Raw genomic sequence first — 19,256 nt, 5'->3', positions numbered from 1 at the left:
GACTCAAGCCCCTCATCATCATCCGGGGACATCACTTGGCTGTGGAGAGCAAGAGCCAGGGTTTTACCCATGGGCCTTTCTCCTGTGGACCAAAGGCAGCAGTGAACTTCAGGTGTTGGTCCTTGCTGTGGGGCCCAGCCCAGGAGGGTGCAGGGGGGCTATGGGCATTCTGGGGAGATCACCTGGAGCAGAAGAGACATGCAAAAGCCTCACTCATACCCACACTGCCTGGCTGACAGCTGCCTCCTCAGAGAAGGGCTGGCTGCAGAGCAGTTTTCCTCACTGCTCTTGTCCCTTTGCCTCTCTCCTCACCTTGGGCACTGTGCTGGATTGCTCCCCAAGGGCCACCACATGAAAGAACTGCAAACTAGATGGCGAAGAGGTCACCCTCCCAAGAAGGTGTTGCACCAGCCCAGGTAAACAGAGCCGCTGCTGAGTCAGGACTTGCCCAGGCCCCAACCTTGAGAGATGCCCTAGTGCCCCCCCGACCCAGCGCGCTTGGAGCCCGTCCGGGTGGTGCCAGCGCTCGGCTGAGTCACCACACACGGGGCTTCCTCAGGAGAGAGTCTTGATTTTCAGCCCATGAGCAAATTTAGCGCTGGGGAAGGCAGACAGCCCCAAGCAGCGAGTGGGCACAAGCTCCGGGTCTCACTGACAGCGCTGCAGCTGACTCAGCCCTGGTGCTGGGACCCTGCCACGCTCCTGCCCTGGGCTCCATCAAACACCCAGCTCCTCAAGCCAGCCCAACCCCGGCGCTGAACTCCAGCTCCGTGCTCTCTTTGTGTTTCCAAGGCTGTCGCCCTCAATCCTGACCCCTGCTACTCCCCTTCCCACACTTGCTGAAACCAGATGGCCAGAGCCTGATCAGACCCAAGCCAGCGGAGAGAAGGAGCACCGATCTCCGTGCAGGGGAGTCTCTGGGGACCAGGCACATAGCTAGTGCTGTCTCAAGAGCATTGCAGCCTTGGGCTGTGCTTAAGGCAGAGTTTCTGTACGTGCCTGTGAAGAGGACTAAAGCGGCTGTCCCCTGGGGTCTCTTCCCAGGGGGTGGGCTCCCTTCTCCCACCAGAGCTGAAATCATAACCCTGATCCCAGGAGGCTGATCCTGGCCGTCCTGGAGCCCAGGACACATGCTCCATCCCTACGCATCACTGGATCCTGTCGCCGTGGGCTGTGCAAGACACATTCCTGTCACCGTCCCCCTTCCCAGACCCCGCACCCCAGCGGGAACAGCTGCCCCATGACCCGGGGGGCTGGGGGGTGCTCCCAGTGCCGTGTCGAGCGCTGACCGTGGGTAGATCTGACCAGTTCACCCCCCTCCCGCCCACACGTTCCGACGGGGTTGGGGGGGGGCACATCGCCCGTCCCGGCGGACAAGAGAGAACCGGGCAACCACGCCGACGGGGATGGGGGGACGACACACCAGCCCAATCAGTGCCCCCCCCCCCCCCCCACTAGCGCAGGACCCTCCGCCGCTCCCCCGCAGCCTCCCGGGACCCCCCGGGACCCCCGCGCCCCCCCCCCGCCGGCGGCCGAACAGCGCCACCTGGCGGCCGGGCCCGGCCGCGCCGCTGGGGGGGGGGGGCGCGGGGGTCCCTCTGCCCCGGGAACAGCCCCCCCCCACCCCCCCAAAAAAAAAAAAAAAAAAAAAAAAAAAAAAAAAAAGCAACTCTCCGTGCCCGCAGCGGGCCCGGCCCTGCCCGCACGGCAGGCTGGAACGGCGAGCGCCTCGGCCCTGCGGCTGAAGGGGGGGGGTCCGTGGCCCGGGGAAGGGGCGGTTTGGGGATCCCCGCAGGCACCGCCCGGGCTCTTGGAGCCCGCTGGCAAGTGGGTGCAGGTGACCCCGCAGACCGCAGCTGCGGCACCAAGGGAGCGGTTTCACCCAACTCCTGCCTCCCGGTACAGCAGCCGGGCCCTGCCCGAGGAGCTCCCCTGCAGCAACCTCTTCGCCTCTTTCCCAACCTCTTCGCCTCTTTCCCAACCTTTGTGAGCTGCTTGGTTGGAGCACCTTCCTCTCTCCATCCGCCTCAGGGCTCAGGCCAAGTCCGGGGCTGCTCCTGGCTTTTGATTTCATGCAGCGCGCTGTCGCTCCTGACTTTGAGGCCGTTACCAGCACTTGCTTCACCCGCACCCCGGTTCCTTGGCCGTGCCTGGCATAAAGCAGCTTGAACACCCACAGGCAGCGTTGACTCTCCCTGGTTGGCAGAGGGTGCAGGTAAAACCGGGTGTCTGCTCTGCCTGGGAGCAGCCTTCTCTCCAAGAGCTGCCCTCAGCCACTCAGCTGCACCCTACAGGGAGCAGAACAGGGTCTGCTCTACACCCATCAACTCCACCCAACTGTCCCAGGTGCATCCAGTCCCCAGCAGCTTCCACAGACTCTGCAGCTCCATCCAACACTCAGTAGCCCCACATATCTCCCCCTCACAGGCACTCCGGAGCCACTTGGCTGCAGAGCTCCTCCTGGTTCTGCTCACCAGGGCACCATTACAACTTCAACCACAAGGTCCTGGCACTAGATTTTTTCAATGATGCTAATGAGCTTATCCAGGCCCTTGGTACTCAGGCAATCATGTGCTAGGAGCCAAGAGCAGCATTGCAGACATTTACCCTGCATCTGAGCTGCACCAAACTGATGAAGGACATAGGCTTGGTGTAAAGAGCAAACCAGGGCATCCCCAGCTGCTTTGTTCAATTCTCTCCTCACCCTCCTGGCCGCCTCCTCTCTCCCCTTTTCCCTTCCTTCGCCCTCTTTCCAACAGGCTGCGTGTGCAATGCCTTAACCATTAGGACAGCGCAAGTGATCTACAGAGCGGAGCTACTCCAGGCAGGACAGGGAGGCGAGCAAAAGAAAAACACCTACTTGCTTTCCATCAACTCATCCTCTATGTTACATCCAAATGCACCATTTCCAGCCTGCAGCGATCCTGCCCTCCAACACCTCGACAAGCGCCTGGGAGGAGGCTCTCCCTGGGGAGCACAGAAGGCTGCAGCTCAGCCTTTGTCCTGGGGAAGCAGCTGCCCACCCACCCAGAGACCCCGCACGCATCCTACCTCTCCTGAGGTGGGTCAGACCCAGGTCTCTGCTGTCCTTCCACTTCCCCATGCTTCCTCCCTCTGTGCTCAGGCAGAGCTGCACCAAAAGGGCTCTTAGGGGCGTGGAGAGTTTTTATAAAGCATCCCCCAATCCCCCTCCCTCCAGTCACCCAGTCTCACCTGTGGAGCCCTGCCCAGGCAGCTCCCAGCTCCTCAGTCCCATCGCCAGGGAGCAGCTCAGGCCATGCTGGTAACGGATCCCTGCAGACACGGGCCCTGCGGAGCTGAGTGACCGCTCGTGGGGGATGAAGTGTGACATTCCTGACTGAATTCAAGTGGCACCCCTGAGAAATTTGCAATTTGGTTTTCCCTTTAAAAATACAAACTAAAGAAGGAAAATCCAGCTGGCCCCTGCCTGCCTGACCAAACTGCTCCCCCCCGGCACAGACCCCCGGCACAGACCCCCAGCAGCTGCCCAGCACTGCCCACGTGCATTCACAGCACTGCCCACGCGCATTCACACGCTGCAGGGAAGCTGCGGTTTCGCCCAAGGGGAGCCCGGCATGCCACTTTTTCCAAAGGCTGGAAACAGGCTGGGCCCCGAGCATCACATTTCAGACAAACAGGGCAGTTCCACTGGCGGATGACTTCTCTGTGCTCATGATTTCTATCTTCTAGCCCTTTCATCTGTCTTCACTGAGTGAATTGGTACACAAGTGCGGGAAGGACAGTCTCGGCCCCAGCATGCCTTTGCGGGGACCATCTTCCCCAGTCAGGTGTTGGGACTGACAACTCGCGCCCTCAGAGCGTAGCTCATTGCATGGTGCCGTAAGTGCTTCCAAGGATGCAGGATCAGTGCTGTCACCAAGGGGCCCGTAATCCAGAGGGTGCTGAGCAGGGACACGGTGGCCCCAGAGCAGCCACAGCCCCTCAGGCACATCTGTTTGTAGGATAAGCACCCAGTGCTGTTAGTGCAAGATCAATTGCATCAGCCTTTTTAGCTGCAGATGGACAGTGTCCTCAGGCAGGGTGGCCAAAGGTGATGTTCTTTATCTGTGTCTCATGCTCCTCGGATACCAAATACCAAAACGTGCCTTGAGACACTCCTGTTATTAAATATTCCTCCGAGATTAGAGCAGTGCTTCCTTCTCTCTAGCCTCTTCCCTCCCAGCAGAGCTGATCAACATGATAACTTATCGGGACCTTCCCTGTGCTGTTAGCAATGGCTTGGAGACTTATTGACTCACCTCAGAACAACACGCTGAATATTTAGGACTGTCCCTGAGCTTGATAAGCAATAACATCTTTATCATATGAGCCCTTTAAACCCTCAGTGCCTGCCAGGCCCCTCTGTCCTCGCTGAAAGGATGGTATCAGAACCAGGGCAGCTAACGCTGATAAACAAAACAGTTCCTTGAGTGAACTGCAGTGCCAGGGCTGGCAGAGTGGGTTGCCCGGCAAGCAGCTTCCCTCCCGGTGCTCTCCACTGTCCAGACACACGGCAGACACAGTGGACACCACTGGAACGGACAGACATAACCCCAGCAGAATGACTACTCTGCTCCAGCCTGGCTAAACCCAGGGTGCACAAACGCGCCGGTCATACCAGTACCCTCTGGCTTCACAGCACCCAGCAGAGCCCAACACAGCCCAGCACAGCCCCACAGCCCTGGCTCCCAGCAAAAGGATTTCCCCTTGGGCTGCTGTCAGACCAACAGCCACCCCATGCCCTCTGTTAGCAGGAGGAGGGGTTGGCTCAGGGCTCAGAGCTGGCTCCATCCCAGTGCAGCTTGGGTTCGTTTCCACTGTCTGCAAACGAAGCACCCAAGGCTGCGCTCCTGGCTTGTGTCGGCCATGGGGTCCCTGGTGGGATCGCTCGAACCTCTCGCAGTGTCCTTGCACGATTATCCCATGTCAGACGTGGGAAACACAAGCACAGGGGAAGAGGCAGCTGAAACATGGATGCACCCTGAGGAATCAGTCCAGACGGGAATACTCAGGGATGCTCGGGTCTACAAAGAGACGGTTGCATGTGCAACAGACCATGGCACGCGCGTGAGACTCATCTGCCCAGCTCACTCTTGGGGGAGAAATGCCAAGGAATGACCCCAGACAGTGCTGGGGAAAGCAGTGGAGACGGCTCTGCTTGGTGAGGGCGGGCATGGCTGGGCAATTAGGAAGCAAAGCAACAAGGAATAAATCTGGAACCCGAGCAGATGAGCAAAGACACAAAGGTTGAGAGTTCAGACACTGGGGAACCAAGTCAACCTCTGTTACATAAGTCCACAAAAGCCTTACACTCAGTTCTGCCGAGAAATGAGTCGTCAGCAACGATTAAACTCCAGAGAAGTCATAAAACCAGCAGATATTGATAACATGGGATGCTGATATGGCAAAGCTCAGCAGTGCACAAGTGGATGAGGGTCACCCGCGGTGAGCAGCAGAGCCTGAGCTGCAGGAGCTGGGCTGGGGGCTGGGACACGGGGGCTTCAGAGCCGGGCTCACACTCGGGAGCATCTCTGGAGGTTGCTGGTATGGGCAGGATCCAGAAAAGAGCCTCCTTCCCCAGTATGTAGCTCCACAAAGCCACACTCAAGGACCTAGGGTAAATCCAGGCTCCTTTCTGAGCCTCTGAGCACCGCGCTCGAGGTGGTTGAGTGGCCCTGGGGTTGGGAGGAGTTGCCTTTTGAAGCTGAACTGCTGACACCGAGGGCAGGTGTCAGGGCACCAAAAGCCAGGAGTGTGGAAAGGACACTGCGACGGGCTGCAGGGAGCCAGCACGGGGTGAAGGATGGCGGCTGGGGCACAGGGTGCTGGGGTGGCAGGGTTTGCACAGGCTGCCTGCAGAAGACAGCATCCCACCACAGGAGCAATTCTTCCCATTCCATGAGTACTGGAATAGCATCCAATGCCACTGATGGAGGAGGCAGATTTGGTGTTTGGCCCAGAAGGAAATCTAAGCTAATCTACTTCAGCTAGGCAAAAACGAGAGAGGCTCATTCTGATACGACGTGCCGGATGAAGCCATGCATCTGATCAGCATCTGCAAGATTAGATAAGAACTGAACTTAGTCCCATCCCACATGTATTAAAGTGAGCTCTCTGGATGTCCGGGCTATTCCAGTTCAAGGGCATGAAGATGTTCACTTCACTGGGGTTCCTAGCTGCTGCCCTCTCTTTAGCAAGATGTATCCCCGTGCAGCAGATATCCAGCAACAACAAAGTCCTCCTGGTGTCCTTTGATGGCTTTCGGTGGAACTACGACCAGGACGTGGACACCCCCAACCTCGACACTATGGCTGCGGAGGGGGTGAAGGCGCGGTACATGACTCCTGCCTTTATCACCATCACCAGCCCGTGCCACTTCACGCTGCTGACCGGTGAGTCCCCCCCAGCCCCAAGCCAGGCAGAGCAGCACAGGGTGCAGGCTGGGGAAGGGCAAATTTAAAGCTTACGCATCAGTGAAGGACACTAAGTCCAGCAGCCATTCAGCCTCAGCAGCACGCGAAGCTTTAGAATAGAGACAAGGCAATAGTTGCAGAAAGTGCTAGAACTGAACCTGTATTTATCAAAGGTAAATAGCACCAGATGTTGTAGGAATTATGCAGCCGCCACCTAGACCATGGTAGGAATTACACGGAGGTCCCCCCAACAGGGCTCATTCCTAAGTTCTGCTTTAATAACAGATCAGCTCAACTGTTTTGTATATATTTATTCCTAATGCACGTGATCTGCAGCTCAAGCTGGATGTCTGTCGGTTGTTACTGGATTTATAGTCTCTATAGGTTCCCTGATTTCCTGATGGCATTTCTGCTCATCCAGTCCTGTTCACGGCATCTGGGGCCTTCTCCTGCTTCACTCTCACAGCCTCCAGGCACCCTTTTTGTCTGTGTCTTGAGACATTTCCTTCTATTTTGTTACAGGATAGCCTGTAGTTAAAGTTTAGTTATACTTCTTTACCTACTAGAGTCACAAAACAAAAATTAAATTCTAGTTATTGCAGCCTAAGTCTTCATTTACTTTAGTCACTAGTGCTAAGATCTGGCACAAATTAGTCTCTCACTACAGTGTCCTCCCTTTGTTTTTATTAGCCTACCTGCATTATCTATATTATATAGGTGCCAAATATTGATAGCCTCTAATCTGTGTACATACTGGAGTACAACACAAGCTACAACATCACAAACACACAAATATAATTACAAAGGCACAAACACAAAATAATATTCCATACAATATTCTCCTAATCCAGATTCCCCAGTCAGTGAGAGACAGGCAATAGCTGCAGAAAGGGATAGAACTGAACCTGTATTTATCAAAGGTAAATAGCACCAGACCAAGCTGACAGCCTCCTTTGATTAGATAAATGATTTTTTAGACGAGGGAGATGCACTAAATTTAATCTTTCTGGACTTCAGTAATGTATTTGATACAGTGCCACACGGGAAATCGTTAGTTAAGATGGAAAAGATGAAGATTAGTACAAAATCTCTAATGTGGGGAAGTAAGGGGCTACAGGGAAGAGGACAGGAGGTGATGCTGAGAGGAGATTGTCACGCTGGAGGGAGGGCAACGGGGGCATTCCTGAAGAATTGATTTTGGAGCCAATCTTATTTAAGATTTTAATTAATAACCTTGGCATAAAAGAGTGGAACATGCTAATGAAATCTGCTGATGAGAAAAGGCAGAGAGGCATTGTCAATACAAGGGAGGACAGGGATATCATGCAGAAGTAACTGTGCAGTCTTCAGGACCAGAATAATAAAAATAGCTTGAAATGTAGTAGTACAAAGTGCTCGTCTCATTTCTAACAGGAATTTCTGCTGCATGCTGACCTCACGGGTTCTGAACAACAGAGAAAGCGAAACACCAAAGCAATTAGTTAAATGCAGGGTAACGGTGAAACACCACCACCACCACCCCCTGCGCCGAGACGGGCAGGAGCAATTGCAGGCAGCACCGGCACCTCCAGGGGTGCGGGTGCCCCGGTTGGGGTCTGGGTGAGACCCACTTGGCATCAACCCACCCGTGTGAGGAGCAGGCATCCCCCCAGCATCTCATTCCCTGCCCTGGGAACCCCACTTTGTACAAGGCAGAGGGAGGAAGGAGGCAAAGCAGAGGCAAAGGGAAAGCTGGGATGGGGTACGAAAGGCAGAAGCTCCTCGCTGACTCAGAGCTGGCCCATTGCCCAGCACAGGGGCAAGACCCCCCCAGCCACAGCCCGGCTCACCCCCTCCTCCTCCGTCTCTCCTGACAGGGAGATACCTGGAGAACCACGGGGTGATCCACAACATGTGGTTCAACACCAGCACGGGTCAGAAGCTGCCCTACCACAGCACGCAAGACGTGGACAGCTGGTGGGACAACGGCAGCCTGCCCATCTGGATCACCGCGCAGAGACAGGCGAGTGCAGCAGCCTCCTCGCACGCACAGACGGATCCTGCCTGCAATCATGCTGTAAAAGCTACAGGCAAGCCACGATCTCTAGTGGCCATGAGCTAACATCCTCCCTGCAAACGGCAGGCTAATTAGCAAAAAAATGAAATCCCCAGACACTGGCAGGAATAATTATGATCATTCTATTAAAAATAGCAAAAAATAATAGATGCATTTCAGCTTTATTAAGACATTAATAAAACAGGTTATCCTTTTCCTGTTTAAAGAAATCTCAGCCAGTTCTTTAGGGAGCATCACGAGCCCAGGGGCTTCATACACTCCAAGGCACATTCCTCATTTCCGCAGCCTCTCCCAGGACGTTTTGGGCAGCAGCATCAGGGGCTGGTCCCCTCTTCACTGGGGACTGCAGCAAGGCTTCCCTAGGTCCCAGTAAGCTTTGAATCCGGCTTGGACACAGGACCTGAGACCTGGCCCAAGACACGTACCTTTGCCTGTCTTAACCTGCCAGATTGGCTCCACTGACTTCAGGGTCAGTGCTTATATGATTGGAGTAAAACACACCTTAATGTCTTGATGGTCAAGAGCCGGTGGGTCCATGCAAGGTACAAACAGGTCACTGTTTCCAAAGTTATAACTAGTGTTACCAACACAGTGAGAAAACCGACATGCAGGAATTCTGGGAAGGGCAGTGCTTTCAATTAATCACTTTTAATTGGCAATGAGCAAGAAAACCTCATTAGAGGTGGAGGTAGACGTTAGGGGGCTGAATGAACTAACCGCATTAGTAGGTGGTTGCATTGACAGATGGAAAGATGCTGTAGAGGAAGTTCAGGTGAGTTTATGCAATGTCTCCACTAACAGGGTTTAAAGACAGGCTCTATCTATTTCCCTGGAGGAAGAGCAAAATATCAAGGGGAAGAAGTGAATATGAAGTTGGTGGAACCCCTCTTGTTCAACTACAGCAACGAAACCAACTGGAGAGAGAACATTGACACCGCCATGGAATGGTTCACGGTGAACAACCTCGACTTCATCGCCCTCTACTTCGGTGAGCCGGACTCAGCAGGACACAAGTACGGCCCTGAATCCACACAGAGGAAAAACATGATCAAGCAGGTGGACAGAACCATCGGTTACTTGAGGCAGCGTATCAAGGAAAGTGGCCTGGAATCAAATCTCAACCTCATCATCACATCTGACCACGGCATGGAGACCGTCATAAAGACCAATGAGATTCACATCCAGAGAGTAAAGAACTTCACGTTCAAAGACATCCAGTTTGAACTCTTAGATTATGGACCAAACGGACTATTGCTGCCAAAAGAAGGAAAATTAGAGCATGTGTATTCAGTCCTGAAAAATGCCCACCCAAACTTACACGTGTACAAGAAAGCAGACTTCCCGAGGAGATTCCACTACGCCAACCATTCCCGGATCACCCCGCTCCTGTTGTACAGCGATCCAGGATACGTGATCCATGGGGTAAGATATACGCACAGACATACCTTACTGTCTTTTGGGAATCTGCCTCTCTCCTCCTGCCCTTCTCATAGCACCCCAGCACCTACCCGGCTTTATGCCTTCATGTTGATTCGTCTCCCTACAAAGAGATGGAAATTCCAGCTCTTTGTGTAAAGACCTTCTCTGCTGTTCAGACAAAAAAGGGTCCAGGGGTCTTGGAGCACAACTTGCGTGAAGGCAGAGTATCAGTTGTGGGATCGCCTCCTAGCCTGGCATTAAGGGAAGGCCCAAAGTCAAGGCCAGCAGACAGCCGCCCATTGCAAAGCTCCTCAGTGCAATGAAATTTGGATGCACTGACATTTAGGGAGGGAACCTGCAAGATGTAATTGCTTGACAGCTTTGTCTAGGCAGCACCCTCCGGCTTCTGCAAAGTATAACATCGTTAGATCAACTTCAAAAACTCAAAGAAGCCAGACCGTTAAGGCTGCGGAACATGGCGCGCGAGAGCAGCACGGGTGGAGGCATCCGGCATCCCGGAGACCGCGCTGCGGGCAGGGGGCTGAAGGGTTTGGGCACCCACATCCCCTCTCTCCCTTTCAGAGATACAAGGTCCAGTTCAACAAAGGCGAGCACGGTTTCGACAACGAGGCCATGAACATGAAAACCATCTTCCGCGCCGTGGGACCGGCCTTCAAGCAGGGGCTGGTGGTCGAGCCCTTCGAAAGCGTCAACGTCTACGCCCTCCTCTGCGAGCTGCTGGGCGTCACCCCCGAGCCCCACGACGGCTCCCTGGCTGCCGTGAAGCCCATGCTGCGTGAGTCCCGGGACCCCCCCCCCCGGCCCCGGGACCCCCCCCCCCCACCTCCGCCGCCCGCCGGTCCCGGCCGCGCTCCGCCGGGATTCCCGCGGGAACAGCGACACCTGGCGGCTGCCGCCCCTCCCGCTCCCGCCACCGTCCGGCGGCTCCGGGGCACCGGCGGGGACCGGGCATCGTTCCCCGGCCCCGTCGCCGCCTGCTGGTGTCCGCCGTGCTCCCCCCCACCCCACCCCGCATCGTGCAGCTTGCGGGTCCTCGTGTCCCGTCCCGTTCCCCCCGCTCCGGTCCGCGGGCTCGGCAACCGGGCAGGGTTCGTTTTAACGGGGCGTAAACGTCCCCCGAGAGCAAAGCTCCCCACAGCCCTTAGCGCTCAGCAGCAGGAGATGCACAGTGCTGAGGCCAGCAAAGCCTCATCCCGGGGCGGGGGGAGCTGAGCGGGTGGCTGCGGGTGCCCAATTCCCGGTACGGGCTCCCCCGACTCGCAGCCTGCCGGGCCGGGGGGGCCGGGGCTGCTGCTCACCTGGGCAGGACCGGGCACCCGGCTAATGTCAAATTCCTCCTCTGGGTATCGCAGGTTCAAGTGCTCCTCTCCCTCCTGCCAAGAAGCTGCCGGTGATGCTGGGAATTGCTCTTGTTCTGGGATGCTGGGGAGGAATATACTAAACCCCAACCCATCAGAGGTAACTGACTCCAGGGACATCCAGAAAAAAAAATGGAAGTGCCCTTGTCCAGGCAGGCACGTGCCCCATCTGCTCTTGGTCTCTCTGGGGCTGTGAAAGCCCACGCTGCGTGGTGCCCACCAGCCGCTCTCCGCAGGGCACGACAGACCCTTTGCACCTCGAGCAGAGAGACTCTGGGTTTTTACTGCCCGGGTCAGCATTGACATCACCCAGGGCATTGGCTGGGGTAGAAAGAAGGGCTGGACATCCCTCCGGCCTCCTGCCTGCTGCTGCCTAACCGTCCCCCTGCTCTCCGGCCTCTGTGTGCAACCGGGTCTGGGCGGGAGGGCAGTTGTGTGAGCGTCACGAAGGAGGGGTGAATGCTTCATTGCTTGTGCCTGTGTGTGGCTGCAAGAGAAATAAGGACAGAAGCTTGCTGCTTGCCTTCACTGTGCACATATGCCCGGAGACCCATCAGGGCAAGTAACTCTCAATCTAATTTCCTGGCACTTCCAGCACGGCGCACACCCAGCCGATCTCCACAAGGCTGCATATATGTGAAATAAGTAACAGCACTGCTGTGCTTTCCTGTCTTGGCAGCCTCCGAGTTCCAGGCAGCTCTACCAGAAATGTGTGGTGAGGTGAGGAAGGACATGGCTCATGAAGAAAACCAGTCCCGGTCTCAGAGAATTGTAGAGAGTTCCCAAAACCTCCACAAATTACTGATCCATGCTCCTCCGGAATGACTGAGTCCCCAGAGGGGAGGCGCCTCTCCCAAGCTTTGGGGTGCACACCGGGATGTGCCACTGTGGAAGCTGGCACTGCTGTACAGTCTGACCTTGACAAGGTCACCCCGTGTCTGCGTTACCCCAGCTTCCTCGTCTGCTCGAGGCAGGACAACTCCAACTCGGTTTGACCCAGGGACAGCTAGTACGTGTTGAGCATCTAAAGCAATTAAAAGTATTTGTTCTGAGTGCGCCGGGAGCCTCCTGTAAATGGTGCTGGGCTCCAGCACAGAGTGGACAGCCTGGATGCACTGAGGAGACAGTGGGGCCCAGCTTGTTTCTGCTGGCCGCAGGGCTGGGCTGGCTGCGACAGCGGTGTTGGGAGAACCAGCTCTGCTCCGGCAAGGGCAACCACCTGGCCTGAGAGCCTTGGAGGGATCCCAAAGTCAATCGGTGTTTCCAGCCTCTGCCCCGAGAGCCCTGGGTGCCCTCAGCACCACTCTGCTCGTCTTTCTGTCCCTTATGGCTGTGGACAAAAATGGGAAATACCACCTACACGCGCCTGAGCTCAAAACCCGTGGACAGGACGGGCCCCAGCTGCGCTATTCCATAGCAGCACTCATGAGACTTAACGCATCTGCAGCCCTGATTCAGTTCATGGGAGCTCTGGGAGGGGGCATTAATCCTTGATGTGTTTTGGAGAGACAGAGGATGTGGCAGCCCCCCCCAGCTCCAAGCAAACACCCAGCCCTGCGGTTCCCGAGCCCAGGGCCACGCAGAGCCCGTGCTGGCTTGTGCCACCCATCTGGTACCCGCCCCACAGCAGGGCTGGTGCACCCTGCATGCAAAGGGCCCTCGTACAAAGCCAAACTTTCTGCAGGGAGCAGCCCAGGGTCCCTCAGTCATGTTGGGGCTTAGGGGGCAGGGAGCAGGACACCCCCCCATCCCGCAGCCCTGGTCCCGGCCCTTCCAGTGTGGCGTTAGCGTGGCAGCTGCCCCAGACCCCATCCCAGATGCTGAAGTGCCTCTCCCCAACCCTGTGCCTCATCTCAGGGGCTCGATAAACATCTGTTGCCATAGAGACTTGCTCGCTGCCTTCCCTGCATCGGCTTCACCCAACGAGATGAAACAAGAGACGCAGGCCCCACTCGGAAAAACAGGAAGAAAATGTTTGGCTTGAAACCGTGCTGGGGGTGGGGGGGTCAGGCCGGCAGCACGCAGCACAAACAGCCCAGCAGCAAACAACGGGGAGGCTCTGAAAGGGGAGCCGCGCAGGCCAGCGCTGTAAATATTATTTAAAATAATATTAATAATATAGCGCATAGCAACTTTCCCAGTAATTCTGCCGGAGACCTTGGGACTTTCCGCACAGGTCGGCACACCGTGCCCATTTTACGGATGGAGGCAACCAGCTTGGTTGAGAAGCTGGTATCCCAGAGATGCCGGCAGTCAGAGCCCACAGAGCTCATAACCCAACACTGGTAGGCTTCGCACGCCGCCGTGCCAGGCGTCCTCAGGGTGCCTGGCAGTCGGCTGCAACAGGTACAGAGCAGGGTGCTCGTAGGGCCGGTCCCAGTCTAGTTCCCAGACCCATGCGGGCAACGTGGAGTTTATAGTGACCAACCTCCTGATAAGGATCCTTACCTAGCGGCTGATTTCTGCCTCAGCTTTGAATGGGAATTTAGCTCCTGATTCAATAGGCAGTGCTTCAGTCAGACAGGGCTCTGTCAGAAAAGTCTCCCGCGAGGCAGATACTGTTCTGGCTGAGGACTGAACCCTGCCATGTCCCTGCTGGGAAGGTTTCCATCGCCCCTGAAATCACACAGTTTGCCATTAGGTGTACCCTGGGGCAGCTATTTTCACTGGGAGCTGGGCGGAGGGAAGAAAAAAGCGAGCACAGAACAAGGTACTTCTTTAGTCCCACCGTATTTACAGCACAGAGCATCCCCCGAACTTCGCGTGTCCCTGAGCAGCGCAGGAATCGGGAGGACCATCCCCCCGGCCCTGCTTCTCCATCCTCTCCCCCAGACCCTCTCCCTGTGTCCCCCCCGCCCTCTCCCAGCTCCTGCTCCCCTGGGTTCCCCCCACACTCACACGCACAGGTCTGACAAAATCCGCCGGGCCCGGCCTTTGCTCCCGCTCCGGCCCCCGCCGCCCCGGCGGGCCGTGTCCCGGTGCAGTACCGGCAGCCGGCGGGCGGTGGCTCCCGAGCCGCGCTCACCGCCCCGACCCCCCCCCCCCCCCGCCCCCGGCAGAGCCCGGCACCGCGGGGGGGAGCTCACGGTAAAACCCCGGCCAGGAGCGACTCCTTCCCCGTGGAAGTCGCGGTGCCCGGGGTTACCGGCCGCTGCCCCGGGGCGATAAACTGCGGCCAGGTGTCGGCCTGAAAGGCTTCGGTGGCTTCCACGGGGAGGAATCCCCTGTCCGGGGCTGCTCGCTAATAACACAAAGCTGAAGGTCTCAGCAGCACAAGCCTGGGACCCCCCCTCTGGCAGGCGCTGGGGGTCCCCAGCACCCAGCACCCATTGCAGCTCGGGCTGCGCCAGAACGTGCGGGGTTGCTCCAAGTGATGCTCTGGAGATTCAGGTCACACAGTCACATCTTCCAGTCCTTTCCTCCCCTCTGACAATACAGCCCCGGAATGACGGATGCTTCGAAGGGCCAGGCTGGACGGGTGAGGCAGATCCTTCCCCCGTGGGTGTGAGGAGGTTTAACGCCACAGACACGCAGAGCTGTGACAGCCTAAACCGGCTGCTGACCCCCCGTTCCCCAGCCCAGGAACAGTCTCCAGCCCGGCCTCTCCCCAGGCAAACCCTGGCATCCAGAAGACACTGTCAAATTTTGCGTGTCCTTCTTTGAGTCTTTCCGGGCCCTTCCCGTTGTGGCTAACCCCTCGTACGCTTTCACCGTGCGACATTTCCACCAAACGTTTACCCGACAGACAAAGCCCTGCCTGGCCTTGCCAGCAAAGCCAGCACTGGTTTGTGCTGGTGGACGCTGTCGCTGCCTGATGCGTGGCTGGGCTCATCCGAGATCCCTGCTCTGCCGAGGGCTGCATCTCCGCCCGCCCTCCCATCCCCAAGTAATTCATTCCCCACCGCCCCCCTCCCCGGGGCTGGGGGTCACACAGCAGGGAGAGCCCTGCTGTGTATTGCATCCCAATTTGCTATGCATTTCCACACCATTTGCTTCCCTTTCTTTTTCCTGCACTAGAAAGATGCTTGCTACCCAGGGGTCCCAACTGCTCCAAGATGGTAACATAACAACAAACATATACATGCGCGTATTTATTTATTTATGGTATACACACAGTTTGCAGGAAAACTGCTGCCTCTTGAAATGCCCGGTCTGGGGGTGGCATGTGCCCCTACGATTCCCACACACAGCCACGGGGCCCGGGCACGACGTGCTCTCTGGTCATCCCATCCTGCAAGCTGCACAGCTCCATACCCGGCTGCACTCGGCTGCGGTGCCCAAATGATATGCAGATCTCTGTGCTTCAATTGGCTGATGCCTTGGGAAAACAACCACCATTTGCCCACAACAAACATGGCTACCGTGGCCCAGCCGCTCCCCAGGCTGGCCCCGGCTTCATCCTTTGAAGTCAGGAATATTGTGCATACTTGGCAGCCCCTCAGAAAACCCCGTTACTCCTAACCCTGACCCAGGAAAGCCCCGAGACCGCAGTGCTGGAGGGAAGCATGGGGCACCCCGGCAACGTTCCTTCTTTCTGGTGGGTGCAGGCACGAAGACGGGGACCGAGCATCCTGTGGCGATAGCCATGGCCCTGACCCCCACCCTGCACCTCCCCAGCCAGGGCTCTTTGCCCTGGAAGCCCCCGGGGAGCAGCTGCACCCCCCACCGCTGGTACAAAGCCCAACAGGACAGGGTCTCGCCCCTGGCTGATGCCTGGTCCAGCCACGCTCGCTCCTGCAGCAGCCCTGGCCGTATGCCTGGTCCAAACCCCCTGACCTGCCAGAGGCACCATCCGTTTCATCGGGAAGCTCTGGTCTTTGGGTGAACACCTTCCTCTGACAGCAAACCTCCACCCCAGCGTGACAGCCCCCCACTACCAACATAACGCAGGATACGCGGCATTCCTGGGATGTCTGGCATACTGGGGAAGAGCTACAAAATTATGTTGCACCAGATGAGTTCAGGAGTCTGAGTCTCATTTTTAAGATGCCAAAGGTTTTCTCAGCGACTGCCGAGTTTATTGGCTCTGCTGTCACTTAGCTCGGCTGGAGCTGGGGAACGTGGCAGCCAAGCTATTTACTGCGCGTTCCCAAGTTTCTCTGGGAAGGTGAAGTCTCTGTCAGGGATGGAGAACACTGAATTCAGCCCAAAGGCACTCGCAGGTGGAGCCGCAGCTTCGGCAGCAGCGGGTGAGCATCTCCTCCCGCACCTCCCCGGGGAGCTCTGCCCCAGCCAGAGCCGGTGCAGCCTCTGCGGCGGCTCGGGGCTGCGATGTCCAGGGAAGCGCCGTCGCTGGGACGGTCCCCTCTGGCCGACTCAGCAGAAAGGAGACATCCCGTCGTGCCAGGACCCGTAACTCCCCCGGGTTTCCCCTTTGCAGCCTCAGCCCTCCTTGCGGGCAGTCCCATCGTGAAGACGCCATCCCTGCCCTTCCCAGGGGAGCTGGAAGCATAAGCAGAAGGCAGACTGGCAGGGGCAAAAGGCACTCGCGGACAATTTTTTTTTTCCATCACTAAAACATCCTGAAATGCCAAAGAGAAAGCCGGGCAATGCTGGGCCGGCCCCCCTGGCACTGGGAAGGGGTAGGCAGCTATGATTTCAGCAAGATCATTTTGCTGTTACTGAGCCCAAGAGCAAAAGATCTGAATTGCAACATAAAAACTCACAAGATTTTAACGTGTAAACAAATGTAGGATTTTTTTATTCGCTTCCTGTTTTTGCAAATCTTCAAAGCCACGAGTTCAGGCTTTTTTAATGCTCGGAGTGATTTGTTCTCTTCCCTTTTCTTTACTGAGAAGAAGAGAAATTTTTCATTTAATCACATGGCTCCATGAAAGCCATCAACTCATGGGAAACCTGTGATCAACCAGAGAAAGCTGCTGCCCCAGAACGGACAACAGCCAGGCCTTGGTGTGCTTTGCGCTCTGAGGAAACACCCGCTCTGCCCGCAGCCATCGCACGCAGCTTTTAAGCTACGCAAAATAACCTGCAGCTCCAAACTGGGGAGAACTGGCAGAAAGCACGGAGCCCACCGCAGCCCAGGCGCTGATCAGGACCAGTTCCCAGTAAACCCCCAGGGATATAAAGGAGATTTCCAGTCCACGGAGCAGGGCAGCCTTTCCCCCGCCCCGGACAGGCGAAGGGGGCCCAACTCCCCGTCGACGCGGAGGCACAAGCGGGAACGTGGGAGGCGCTGGGACTGCGCAGCATTAAAGAAACGTGGGGGATTGCTGGAAACGAGCCGCCCGGGGCTGGCCACGAAGGGTCAGGGACAAAGCTGCTGGCGCAGCCCCGCACCAGGCACCAGCCTCCCAAACGCTGCACACACGCCGTCCCCAAAGAGACCCGAGCGCTGCTCCCGCTTCCTATGCCCGGCCTCAGCGAGCAGCGAACAGAGCACCTCCGCTCACACCAGCCTTTTCTTCTTCGCTCCGGGAAGGAAGAGAACAAGCTAGTCTATTCCTGCACCCTCACGGGGAGCTCGGGAACACCAGCACCAAGGGTTGGCTGGGAGAAGAGCCCACCGAATCGGGGCTCGTTTCCCGGCGGTGTGCGGCGAGGCAGATCCCGGCAGCCGGGCGAGCCCCACGCGCTCCTCACCCCCGGCACTCGGCACGGCCGGTCACTTGAGCTGCACGCACACCACCGTGAATGCCGTATTGTGCGCGCACATGGCTCGTGCGCGCGGGGATGGAAAGTCGCACGCGTTTTTTTACTAAAATTCAAGACGTGCTGCACACAAAGAGCAGAGCTGACGAAAGGTAAATTAACTCTAAAGAAAGAAAAAGCGCAGTGCCGGGTCACCTTTCTGTGTCCCCTTTGGTTAAAAAACCGCTTCTAACCGCTCTCCCGGTCAGCGAGCAACCACAGGAATTGTAAAGAGAAACCAATAAAAGGTATAGCGCTCGACCTAGGACAATCACCCCGTAGTGACCCAGGCGCGTCCTACAAGACCGAGTCGGCCCCGCTGCCCCGCTAACGAAGCGGCGCTTCACCCCTTCCATCATGCAGGGGCTCCCCAGCAGCGACGCTATCTCCCGCAGCGGGGACAGCCCAACGCGCCAACCTGGAGCTGAAAAAAAGCTTTTTCTAAGCCCAGCATCGCTTACCAGAGACGGCACTGCCCCGCGCGGGGGACCCCCCATCGCCCGGCCGCGTCTCCCACTCGCTCCCTGCGCACGGCGGGCACCCAGGCGCTGGGGCTACGGCAATTCCTTTCCCTCCGGCTCCCGCACGGTTAATCGCAGGCTCCGGGCCCGCGGTTGTAAACTCCCCGAGGTGCTGACTCATCTTCTTCCATGCCCGTAAAGCACCATATTTCATCGCTCCACGCCCACAGCGCACGGCCGCGGCGGAGCGGCTCCTCACGCCGCCTCGCACTGCCCCGATGGCGTGTGCGGCACCGCGGCGCGCTCGGGACCGCGGGGAAGGGACCGCGGGCCGGGCCCTACCTGGCTGCCAGCCCGGGAGCCCACGCCGCGAGGCGGTTAATACCGCGACCGCCACCCACCCGGGAGATACGCTTTATTCCGCGATAACCGACTGTTTCAGAACCAAAACCGTGCCGCCGCCTCCTGCTCGGCACCGCCGGGGGCCGGCCGGGACCCGTCCCCGGGACCGGGCTGAGCCCCCCCCCCCCCCCCCTCGCCGCCGCTTTGTCCACCGGGAGGGGACCGCGGCTGTCCGGGCAGGGGGCCCCGGGGGAGCTCCCCCCCCCCCCGCGCCGCCCGGGCCGGCCCCTCGCCCGGGGGAACAAAGCACCGGGCCGGGCCCGGCCCCATTGTCCCCGCTCCGGCCGGGCAGCGGCCGCCCGCCCCCCCCAAAGCGCGGGCAGGAAGAGGAGGGGTCGCGCGCAGACAATGCCTCCCCCCCACCCCCCCGCCGCCACGCCACGCCCTCCGCTCCCCATTGGCCGGCGGCGAATTTGGGGAGCCCCCCCCCCCCCCGACCTCCTCTCGCCAGCTTTCT

At 57.8% G+C, this 19,256-nt stretch overlaps 3 protein-coding genes across 3 annotated transcripts in view; 2 read left to right on the top strand and 1 right to left on the bottom strand.

Moving 5' to 3' along the window:
* ENPP7 (ectonucleotide pyrophosphatase/phosphodiesterase 7) overlaps window positions 1-11,371 on the top strand; it is a 35,348-nt gene extending 23,977 nt beyond the window's left edge. Inside the window, exons 6-10 of the mRNA XM_049813384.1 lie at window positions 6,216-6,413; window positions 8,291-8,436; window positions 9,292-9,912; window positions 10,492-10,705; window positions 11,283-11,371. Of these exons, the coding sequence (XP_049669341.1) occupies window positions 6,216-6,413; window positions 8,291-8,436; window positions 9,292-9,912; window positions 10,492-10,705; window positions 11,283-11,371 (1,268 nt within the window). The remainder of the gene's footprint in view (window positions 1-6,215; window positions 6,414-8,290; window positions 8,437-9,291; window positions 9,913-10,491; window positions 10,706-11,282) is intronic.
* Window positions 1-16,469, top strand: part of LOC126043458 (uncharacterized) — a 237,956-nt gene extending 221,487 nt beyond the window's left edge. Inside the window, exon 2 of the mRNA XM_049811911.1 lies at window positions 16,457-16,469. The gene's annotated coding sequence lies outside the window, so the exon portion shown is untranslated. The remainder of the gene's footprint in view (window positions 1-16,456) is intronic.
* The window catches only part of RBFOX3 (RNA binding fox-1 homolog 3), a 190,354-nt gene extending 171,698 nt beyond the window's left edge, over window positions 1-18,656 (bottom strand). Inside the window, exon 1 of the mRNA XM_049811889.1 lies at window positions 18,398-18,656. The gene's annotated coding sequence lies outside the window, so the exon portion shown is untranslated. The remainder of the gene's footprint in view (window positions 1-18,397) is intronic.
* Window positions 18,657-19,256: the final 600 nt, after the last annotated feature.

This window comes from Accipiter gentilis, chromosome 10, assembly GCF_929443795.1.
Source record: "Accipiter gentilis chromosome 10, bAccGen1.1, whole genome shotgun sequence".
Taxonomy (NCBI): Eukaryota; Metazoa; Chordata; class Aves; order Accipitriformes; family Accipitridae; genus Astur; species Astur gentilis.
The sequence above is the reverse complement of the archived record's forward strand: the minus strand, read 5'-3'. Positions and strand labels throughout refer to the sequence as shown.